This window comes from Egretta garzetta, unplaced genomic scaffold (assembly GCF_000687185.1).
Source record: "Egretta garzetta isolate BGI_Z169 unplaced genomic scaffold, ASM68718v1 scaffold45, whole genome shotgun sequence".
NCBI classification, from domain to species: Eukaryota; Metazoa; Chordata; class Aves; order Pelecaniformes; family Ardeidae; genus Egretta; species Egretta garzetta.
Window position 1 is genome coordinate 9,911,127 of NW_009260028.1, and position 11,819 is coordinate 9,922,945.

The window sequence follows — 11,819 nt, forward strand, 5'->3', positions numbered from 1 at the left end:
GGGAAAGAGCAGCAGGGCCAGTGTTAAAGCACAAGCTTTGTGATCCTGTTGTTCCTCTGGCCATGGAGATCATGAGCATCTCAAGGGATAATGTGTGTAGGCTTGCAGGGGAGAAGGAGTGGTGAGCAAAGACCATCTCTCTCTGCTTGCCACTGCACTAGGAAAGGAGTGATGCTGATGAAGGTCTACAGGAGCATGCAAAGAACTGGACACCACCCTTTCTCTCTGCCCAGAGTGACCTACCACAGTTTGCAAGGACAACATGTGCAAAATGAAGCTCCTCTTCTGCAAGTTTGATTTGTGTTCAGATCAGAATTCTTTAATAAGGAAGTGGGTTTTTTTAATACAGAGGGGTCTCAAACCTGTTTTTTAGGAATCTTATTTTTTAACATGTGAGTTACTGCCTGAATCTGAATATTATATCTGAACATTTACGGTTGAGGGAACGAACAGCTGTAGCTGTGAAGAGCTGAGCAACTAATTGGTGGGAAAGGTATGAAAAATGGACAATAGGTTATTCACAGAATCACAGAATGGCAAGGGTTGGAAGGGACCTCGGGAGATCATCTAGTCCAACCGCCCTGCTAAAGCAGGTTCACCCAGAGCAGGTTGCACAGGACATTGTCCAGGAGGGCTTTGAATATCTCCAGAGAAGGAGACTCCACAACCCCCCTGGGCAGCCTGTTCCAGGGCTCCGTCACCCTCAAAGTAAAGAAGTTCTTCCTCATACTCAACCGAAACCTCTTATGCTTCAGTTTGTGCCCATTGCCCCTTGTCCTGTCGCTGGGCACCAATGAGAAGAGTCTGGGTCCGTCCTCATGACTTCCAACCTTGAGATATTGGTAAGTATGGATAAGATCCCCTCTCAGTCTTCTCTTCTTCAGGCTAAACAAGTCCAACTCCCTCAGCCTTTCCTCATAGGGGAGATACTCTCGTCCCCTCATCATCTTTGTTGACCTGCTCTGGACTCTCTCTAGGAGTTCCTCGTCTGTCTTGAACTGGGGAGCCCAGAACTGGACACAAACACTTGGTAAAATGTCGGTATAGTACCTCACTATTCAGAGAATGAATCTGTTAAACAAAATGTATAATCCTTCTTCCCTGCCTTCCCTGAAAGTGAGATACACCCTCCCAACAAAATTTTGGTTGAAATACTCATAAGCAGCATATCTCTTTTCTCATGAACTTTACTCCCCAATTTCTTGCCATTTTGCATATTGTTTTGACTAGTGTGAAATTGTAATGACCTCATTTCAGCCTTATAGTCTCTTTCACCAAACAGACTCATCTTTTCCACCTGTAGAGAAGCTTGCTGAAGGAAACATCACAATGAAATCGGAGGGCCTTTCTTTGCCAGGAGTCAGAATGCCAGCTCACTCATGCTAACATCCCTAATTTTCTGTGTTAGAATTAGTAACAATGAAATGTTTTATTACAGTTAGCAAAATGGAAATGTGAGCAAGGAACATAAGTGAACGGGATTGCTCTTAAGCACTAAGGAAATGGGGATATTTGAGAAGGTGAACCTAGATGTTTAAGAAAAGTATAGCTAGCACCTAGCATCAAGAGATGTTAAAACTCTTCAAACAGAAAGAAAGAAAAACTATTTACTTTGATTTCTGACCGTTCCTGAAACAATGATGATGCAGCTTAGAGCAGAAGCCATTTATTCTTAACCCTGTTTAACTGCATTTCAGTCAATGTACATCGGTCACATCCCAGAGCACAACAACAAAATCTACTTTCACCGGTTGCCTTGCAGAAACACTTGAACATGAGAAATCCTGGTTCCTTTCTTCCATTCATCTACATCCACTTAAGAAGCAATTTGAGAGCATAAACATCTCTTCTTTGAAGAGCAGTAAAAAATTTTAGTGAAAAACTGTAACCCGAGCAAGGCTTATTTGGAGAGAGAGAGCGAAATCTGCTGAGATGTTTTGAAAGGTTGGGACTGCTAACATACATATCAAAGGGAGATATTTGTTAGGCTTGGGCAAGGATAAGGGGTAAATATGGCAATTCATCAGGGAGAAATAAAAAAGACAATAAATCAGTCTGTCAAAGGGGCTGTAGTGAAGAGTGGGAACAGCTTTATACAATGTTTGTCTAGTTGATAGCATCATTTACTATATAAATAACCATCTACGTGAACTTTTTATTGCTTTCCACGCACATTTTCCACAGCTGGCAAGTGTGTGTGTTTACGTCTCTATAAACCATTCTGCAAATACTGCTCTCAAGCTGCCCATGTGTCAGAATTATAAATGCACCCTATTACAAGTGTATTTGTGAAATTATCTATATGAACCTGAAGTTGCCTGTCTAGCTTTGTTGCTTATTTTTTGACAGTTATAAATGTGTAGGTCATTTGCTTTCCTCAGCACGGTTTCAATTTGCATGGTTTTATTTTTAGGCAGAGGGAATTGCCAGAGTGTCATCTAGTGCGCCCTACTGGCCAGAGACGACTTCACTAGGTTTGAGGGTCTTGCTGGCTTAAGTAGGTTGAAATACTTCATATTCCTTTCCTGTGTTAGAAAATGCTGGTTTTGGTAAACGAAAGCAGGTTTAGAGGAGGGGTTTGAACCAGGCTGCTTATGAATCAGGAACCGCATTGCTAACAGGGCTATGGGCTGTACAGGATCCTCCTCTTTCTCTCTTTTTAGGTGACTCCCTCTCTCTGAGTTTCTCAGTTTCTTTCTCTCTCTCTCTCTGTTTCTCTAGCTATTGTAACACATCTCACTTTCCCACTTCACCTTCCCAAATTTAAAAGACTTCCTTTTCCTTGGTCTTGGTTTATTTCCTGTGTCAGAATTATACATTTGGAAGTCTTGTTTAATTTCTTAAAATGAATAGTTTGCCTATGATGATAAGACCTCCCTGAAAAATAGATTTCCCTAGGTGAAAAAGGCTTAAAAGTGTCAAGCCTATTGTTAGGAAGTGGCTATTAAATTATCATAAAAAATTCTTAATTGTATATTTTTAAAAAATATAAAATAAATAAGTTTTTCAAATCCAAGTTTCTGTGCTTGCTGTTTAGGGGAAACAGGGTTCAGGATCTTTGAGCCTAAGTTTTTTTGTTGGTCCAAGGAAAAAAACCTAGTTTACTCAAATCCATTGCTGTAAGTGTGCATACTCTAACAAATATCTTAACTGGCCTCTAACAAATCTCTTAAGTGGTCTCCAGAAAATAATGTGAAAGCAGTGGTGACACTTGAATATAAAACAACTGTTCTGAATGGCAAATATCAAATACTGCTGAACTGAGATCAGTGTGTTAGTCATATTCTCTCCAGTTAGTTCATTTGCATTTAATGTTACAGCTCTCCCATAAGGAGCGGCGGGATGCCAGAATCCTGCTTTTTAGGGCTGCTTAAGTGCGGGACCAGAGCCTTTGCTGGTATGGGGCTATTCTGTCAATGCCACAGCTGTAGTCTGACACTAAAAGAAGCGTAAGTGCCTCAGAAATGTCTTCCTTATTAATGGTGGATGCTGTTTAGTTTTTGCAGAGTTAGTATTGATCCTTGCATCGCACTGGCACTCCTACCTGCTGTTCGCGTAGTGGGAATTGGAATTGGGGCTGCAAAAGGTGGAAATAACAGATGCATCCTTCAGAAATGGTGGTGCTTGGTTGGACTTTTGCCCTCTGATCCTGAGGGCTCATCGGTTGTTTCATGGCAGCCTAATGTACTTCACACCAGGATTGGTTTTTTTGGACATTTGAGAGATGTGCATCAGTATCAGGAAAAAAACAGGAGTAAATCTTTGCAAGAGTGTTATCCTCTGAACCCAAAGGGATGTTTTTGAATGTCACAAATAAATACGGAAAACTGCATATTGGAAGGATCCATAACAAACATTTTAAAAAACGGTCATATTTTGAGTTTTTGCTGATGCTGTATGAAGTAGTCAGACCGAATTCACATCTTGTTGAAAGTATCTTGTTGAAGATTCTGCCCTCAAAGTAATCTTCATGGTAGACTGAATGTGAATAGTCAAGGTGTAGTGATACTTCCTAAGCTGCCGTCTTGGTATCTGCCTTGGTAAAGACATACCTACTTCTTTTTGCATCTCAGAAAGGTACGGTGATGCTTCCAAGGGGAATTAGGGGATCCTTGATTTGATCTTTCTGCTGAATTTTAGTTTTGTTAATTATTTCAGTTTCATTTAATAAGATGGATTATTCTTCATTTTCTGTCCTAACATGCAATGCAGAGTTCACATGACACTACATAAACAGTTGTGTTTCATACTAGAGGTAGACATGCTTTTGGAGCCCTTAAGGTGGAATGTATTATATATGTACAACATGGTATCACCTGCTCAGTACAGTAAAACTTTAAACAGAATAATAAAAATAATTAATAAAAATAATAACAAATGTTTATACTTAGCATTTTCCACTGTGTTACTTCTCATTAAAGGGGTAAAGTTGTCAGAGTGGGGAAGCTCTGAAAATAGAGAAAGGATTATTTTCACTGGTCAAACTTGGGAGTGGCTTTTCTGATGAATAACATAAGCTAATGATCTCAATCTGGTTTTGACCCATTAGCAATGATACTGAATGATGATATTGCTATAGCTGAGGTCACAGTTTCTTAGCTTCAGCTTTAGTGTTTTTATATCCCATAACTTTGACCAATGTTGGCAGGTATGAGGGATAGTGTGTTGTTTGCTCTCTGGGGCTGGAGATCAAGTTATAAGCAACTTCTTTTGCTGCTCTCACTCTATATTAGGAGTAAGAAGGAAAAGTGAATATATGATGGCCTAAATTTGCTTTTAGTGTTTGCCAGGATGTACCTGGAAAATATTTGTAAATTAAAAAAGGGAAAATGTCTAGTGTCGGTAGAAAGTTGGCCTGACTGCACCTTCAACAAAAATAACCCAATACATGTGGGCAAAACACAGAACAAGTGGCTACTTCCGCACAAACATGTTTTAGAAATTGTGTTGGTAATTACAACATTAATCTTTCTGACGCCATAGTTAAGTGGCATTATTCAATGCCCTCCCCTCATATCTCATGCATCTCCAACAGACCAAAATGGAGCAATTTAAAATGGTAAATGTAGCTACCTATCCAGTGCCAGGGGAACACCTTAATCCTGGATGGCTTCAGTAGGTTTTCAAATCACTGCATCCAGTTTCTTTGTTAATATGGACTCTTCTAGCATGTTAACTTAGAATTTGCCAGACTGAGCAGTCTGAGAGGTAGCCCTCTCCGGCAAAGGCTGATGATGGCTGAGTGGAATCTGTGGCCAGTACTTGGGCAGCGAAGGAGAGCCCAGGGAGCCCAGCGAGCCGTGTGAGTGTGCAGGGGTAAAGATGAGGTGAGGGAGGGGGGGTTAAAAAATGAAGAATGACAAGGCTTAAGACGACAAAGCTACATTTGATGCACTGCAGAAGCATGCCATCTTTTGATCTTATAGGTATTTTCAGTGAGTTTTTTTTATACTTCTATTACTTGCCAATCATTTTTCTGGAAAACATGGTATTCAGTAAACCTGAAAATATCCACCGCTCTTTGGGATGTCAGGTTCATTTAGCTGCAATTCAGAAATTTCAAAACGATTTCAGCTAACAAACAGCAATTTCCTCATCGTGTCACCCGAAGGTGATGCAGATGTTTGAAACCTCTGTGCCTACTGTATGTATCAGAAACACTAAACATATCATCTTCATTTCTCGTCAGTACCACCTACTTCCTGGAAAATTTGGAAGACTTGCATTTACCACTTCAAATTCTCTGCCAAGTTCCTTTCAAATTTTTTTTTTTTGCTCCATTTTTGTCTCACACGTTTATTATATGGTGACAAATGCAGTTTTCTTCTGACACCACATAATAGATGTGTGAAACACACACACATGTTCTAGTAAGAGACTGCTCTTTATTTCCTGGCTCCAGTTGCAAAACATGAGTCAGGGTTAGAAAGGTTGGACCTCTGTCAGAGATGTGTAATCCACATCCTCAAACTTTCCTAGCTTATGCTACAGTAGTGGGGAAAAATGGCAAAGCTGTTTTTTCTATTTCTATACTCAGTATTTTCTCATCCCCAAGCACATCTTTTCTTCATTTTATAATCACCATTCCCTTGTACTTATTATATTTACTCACTTCAGAGATTGGTGCTGTCATTAACAAGAAAAAAAATCCTTCCAGCTCCTAAAACACACATACCAGCATTCTGACGGAGGGAAATACAGCAATTTTAGAGAAAGCATCCCCCTACTATTCTGGTTTTAATTCAAAGAAGAAACATTACTAGTCCATTTGCTGTGAATTCAAGCACTATTTTCTCCACGTCAAGTTGTTCTGGTTTCGGCTGGGATAGAGTTAATTTTCCTCCTAGTAGCTGGCATAGTGCTGTGGTTTGGATTTACCATGAGAATAATGTGATAACACACTGATGGTTTAGGTGTTGCTGAGCACGGTTTACACTAGGTCAAGGACTTTTCAGCTTCTCCTGCTCTGCCAGGTGCACAAGAAGCTGGGAGGGGGCACAGCTGGGACAGCTGACCCCAACTGGCCAAAGGGCTATTCCATACCATATGATGTCATGCTCAGTATATGAACTGGGGAGAGTCGGTCAGGGGGCAGTGATCGCTGCTCAGGGACTGGCAGGGTGTCGGGCAGCAGGTGGTGAGCAGTTGCATCAATTTTTTCCCCTGGGTTTTGTTTCTCTCTCTTTTTGCAGTTTTCCTTTTCATTACAATTTATTGCTACTATTTTATTTTATTTCAATCATTAAACTTTTCTTATGTCAACCCACGAGTTTTCTTCCGATTCTCTCCCCCCGTCCCACTGGGGTGTGTGCGTGTGAGCGAGCAGCTGTGTGGTGCTTGGGTTAAACTACGACACAAGTGATATCTGATGTTCTGCTGTATAATTGTAGGTGATGACCAAACAGCCTCTCAGCAAGACTCTGGTGACATAACATGCCTTATTTATATATACCACCTTTAAGTATTCTGTACACTTCTGCAGTGTGTAGGGGGCTTCCATGAAATATAAAATCAGACCGGTCTTTTGTGAACTAAAGTGGAACAAGCCCCACATTAGAAGTTAAGACAAAAACAAGCAAACAAGCAAGCAAAAAGAGAAAACTGAACACATTATCACTTCCTACTGGATCCAAACAAGCTAGGAATTTCACATTTGAGGCAGTTATTCTGCAGTTACCCATGTGTGACTGGAAGCAGCAGGAACTATGGTGCTTCCGTGTTAATCATAAACAGAGTTTTGTATTGAATGTTTTTGTGAACCATTTTATCCCACAAGGTCCTAGTGGTTGAGTTGCTCCTGCAATAGAATGACAAATAACTGGGTGACATGCTGTGAAAAATTTAGAAAATGAGAAATGCGATCCCATTTTCCAAACAGAGCAGAAGCAACACTAATTCCGTTAGGCAAGATGGAACAGACAATTAAACTGAGCATGCTTTTAATTTTGAAACTAACCAGATAACTGATGTCTTTTTCAATGTAACGACTATTGAAGTGATTCCTTTAACGTGAAGCAAAACCACTGATTTTCCTTTCTAAAATTAAAGCATTTACCTTATACAAAGTATAAGAAATGTTACCTGTTGCCTCCACCATTCCTTCTAGGATTACAACAATTTCTAGCTCCTCTTTGGGCAATTGGGCTTTGGAAATCTCCCAGAAAGGACTCTGCTGGTTAATTTCATGGCTGATGATCAGTGGTGAAACCAAAAAGAGACGATCATCCCCTGTGTAATAACCTACGTTGATATCTGTCTGGTTGAGTGGTATAAATTCCCCCTCCTTTGTCTGTTTGGATTTGATCAACTTGGCTCGTATTGATGCCTCTACAATGTGTGAATTCCTAAGGTCTCCTACTCGGAACATCAGACACAGCTTTCCATCCCGCATGGAAATAACTGCGTTTGTAGAAAAAACCAAGGTTTCTGCCCTCTTCTTGGGTTGGGATATTTTCACAAACATGCAGCCAACCATGAAAGCGTTGACGATAGAACCTAAAACAGACTGCACTAAAAGCAGAATAATTCCCTCGGGACACTTGTCCGTGATGACCCGGTAACCATACCCAATGGTCGTTTCTGTCTCGATTGAGAATAAAAAGGCTGAGACAAACCCATTGAGGTTGCTGACGCATGGGGTCCACGTGCTGTCCCCTATATGATCCATATCTCCTCGCATGTAGGCAATTAGCCACCAGATCATTCCAAAGAAGAGCCAGGTCACAGTGTAAACCATGACAAAAATCAACAGGTTGAACCTCCACTTGAGATCGACTAAGGTAGTGAAGATGTCAGTCAAGTAACGGTAAGTCTCTCTGACATTCCCGTGGTGGACGTTGCATTTCCCATCTTTCCTAACATACCTCTGGATTTTTCTCTTGGCACATTCCTTGTTTAAATTTTTTGGCAGATCCTCTCTAGCTTGTTTGGGCAACTTTGGCTGATGAATAGTGACAGGGCTCTCTATGTCCTGCTCCATTGAGTCTTCTTCCAGTACGTTAGCTGCCATTAAAAAACAAACAAACAAGAAAAAGGCAGGCATTATTTTTCTTATTATTTCTCTAAGTCAACACACAACTTCTTCCTATATTACTGGCATGAAATTTCTATTAATCAATAAAAGTATCATCCTTGCTCTTTGCTCACCTATTAGACGCACAACACAAAAGTCAAATGATGCCAAGCATCCTCAATTTATTACTAAATTGAAATACTTTGAAAGAAAACTCTTTCTCGTTTCCTGTCTACAAGGTCATCCTATCTACGTCCATATTTAAATTCAGCAAGATGTGTTCAAGCAGATCTTTCTTCACACTGCCCCTCTTTGCAGTTTAATAAATGAGGTTTCTTCTGCACCAAGAAAGATCTTCTGGGAGACAGCAGATATAAATGAGGAAATGGATTCGCTTGGGGGTTGCAGTCAACAAGATGAGCAGAGAAAATGAGCAATTGTTGAGCTATTTTTTCTATCAATTGTATTGCTATGGGGAAAGTATTAAATAAGCATAAGGAGTTTAAAAAACCTCAAATTTTTTAGAAAGAACCAATCCTATTCTTGTTGAAGGAAAGGCAGGCTTTAGTGTAATGTGTACCAAGAGCAATTCAAGCACATTTCCATAGAAAATCAATGTCTCGCTGATACTGAGACAGGTAATTGTGTGTCCTTCTCTCAGAAACATAAAACATACAATACTTCAGAATATGATTTTGTTCTAATTCAGTATGCCTGTGGCCTTTAATTCAAATGTGCCTTTACCTCTAGCTGTATGAGCCTACACAGCATTCCCCCGTAAGTGTCTTACAAAAATTTAAAACCCAGAAATGACAGTAACTGCAGGTTTGGTGTGGTTTTTTTGTTTGTTTGTTTGTTTTTTTTTTTTTGCTTCCCAGCCTTTTGAGAGAAATAGCTTCATTATGTTTATGTGCAAAAAAGATGACTTTACTGAGCAGGAGAGTGGTTTAATCAAATGGGTTTTGCATGAAGCTGAGGACCTGGTACAGTCTGGGGTAACTGTTGTCTTTTTTCTGGAAACAATTCTGTACTCTGGGGCTTGTTCCTGCAGGAATTTCAGCTCTTGAACTCCTAATTTTCTCCCTTCTGGCTAACTGCTATCATTCTGCTGCCAGGCTGCAAAGGGAAAAGGCTTCTGCTGGCTCAGCCTAGACACTTGGCTCTGAATATAGTAGCACTGATGTGATGTTGTACCATCGGTTTACGGAGATGCTCTTCCTGATCAGTCAGGGCATTGACCTGTGTGTTGTCAGTGCACCCTGTGCTAGCCACAGTTTACATGAATGTGCTGCAGTAACTGCTGTGCAGGCTCAGGTCTGGGCTGCCCAGTCCTGCTGTGAGTGGTGACCTTCAAGCAGGGAGCTGGGAGCAAGCAGTTTGGGTTGGGAAGCATTTCATTTCCCTGGGCTCTGGTTGTCTCTGAGTACCTCTTGTCTGGCTGGGAAATGGGGACATAACCCATCAAAGCTCCTGCTTGACACAGCAGTCCTTTCTCTGGCACCCCATGGCCCTGAGTGACTCAGCCTGGCACTGCCCTGGGCAGTAGACCCAAACCCTTTCATGTGGAGAAGCTACCAGGGAAGCCTGGGCTCTTGTCCAGAGAGAGGGTTGCACAAGGGGCTGCTCTTGGTGGGTCAGTATAGCTCAAAGAGCATTTTAGTTTAACTCTCTTAGAAACATGTGCTACATAGCAGATCATCTGTGGAGTCTCATAGCACCTGTAGCTTTCTCATGATGTGCAGACTCATCCCAGTGGAGAAAGGTCACAGAACCTTGTAAAGTTTGAGGAGTGACTGGAATACCCAGGAAAAAAAAAATGGGTTGAAGACTGTTCGTCTCTCCTTCTGGCCAGCTCCACTGCCAGCCAAGCCTCTGTTCGGCCCCATAGCCTTTTCGGTGTTAAAAGAAGGCCAACAGTAGCATGGAAACCTGACAGCAGTTCTGTGTTTAAAGACTGTGTGTTCCTTCCTGTGTCACTTTTTCAGTTTGCTGCTGTGTCTAAAGAGAGCATTATTCAGGCTGATGGTAGCGACAGCACTGGAAGTCGTGTCACAAGGCAGTCAATTCTGAATGAACTGACCCCAGTTGGTGACAGAGTGCCTACTTGTATTATCATTAATGCTATGTAATATATGACGAAATAAACACAATGAAAAGGCATTACAGGAACTTTGTGAGGCAGGCTTAAGCCAAAGCCAGAAAAATTGAAGTTAAGGCTTCACACTTTATGCTTAATGCTCTATTGTGCCTAAGGAAACTTCAGTCCACAGGAGCTATCACATCACTGCAGTAACAGACCCCTCAAATACTTATGAACAGCCTATGAAGGCTCTGGCTTTTGAGGCTTTAATGCAATGTATGTTAGACTAGTAATGTTCATTTTCATGTAGTTTGTTGTCTTTAAGGCATTATGAATATTTTGCTTTCCCCTCCCAGCTAGAGCCTGGCATGAACACAGAGACAGGGTGCAGGTATCCCCTGTTGCCTTTGAGAATATAGCTTACTTCTGACCCTGCTGTTAAAGGCAGCTGTGTCCTAGACCTCCCTGCCTGAGCAACTCTTACCAGAAATGGAAAAGCATACTAAAAACCATAACAGGGCTGTGAGGGGGCCCAGGTGCTGATTTTATTAGTGGCATCAGGAGAAATCTGAAGGGACGTCCCCATCCAGGGATGCCTACTGATCACATGCTGCACCTATCTAGCCTGCTTTGCATACAGTGTTTACTTCCTACAGAAGTACTTGCTAGCAATGAAGCACCTTTTATTCATACAACAAATTTTAGCGATGCTTTCAAAATGTTTTGTGTTGATTAAGCCCCTGTGCATCACAACAAGGCTTTCCTGTCTTTTATAGTACATGAGCTGACTGGCAAAGAGAGGTAAGGGCCACATTTTTTTCAAGCGGCCATAGGTTTTGTAGCAGGAGCAAGAAGCTACTGGGCTCTCCAGCACACGGTGGTGGGCTGTCACTGTAAGTGGGCTTCAGACACCTGCCCCTTCCAACAGGGGAGAATTTTTCTTAACCTTGAGAGGTCACACCAGAGCTGACTCCCATCTGGATATGTAAGAGGGAAGATTTGGACAACCAAGCCCGGTGACTGCATTTAACCTGTCTCTCTCACTATAGCATCTTGCTAACAATCTTGAGGACATTTTAATCTCCCTGGGGGCATCTGGCCCTTTTGTACATTCTTCAGGCTCTTTCCAGTGCTGTCATTTCTCAACTCTCAGGCAGTGTCTGAGAGGAAAAATTAAGGTCAAGTTTTTAGTGCTTTTCTCTTTATGCAGGATGCCCTTTTACTCTT

The 11,819-nt window shown here is 41.4% G+C and overlaps 1 protein-coding gene across 1 annotated transcript in view; it reads right to left on the minus strand.

The window, feature by feature from the left end:
- The window catches only part of KCNJ6 (potassium inwardly rectifying channel subfamily J member 6), a 41,318-nt gene extending 32,809 nt beyond the window's left edge, over positions 1–8,509 (minus strand). The window contains exon 1 of the mRNA XM_009640991.1: positions 7,582–8,509. Within this exon, the coding sequence (XP_009639286.1) occupies positions 7,582–8,509 (928 nt within the window). The remainder of the gene's footprint in view (positions 1–7,581) is intronic.
- Between the last annotated feature and the right edge of the window lie 3,310 nt (positions 8,510–11,819).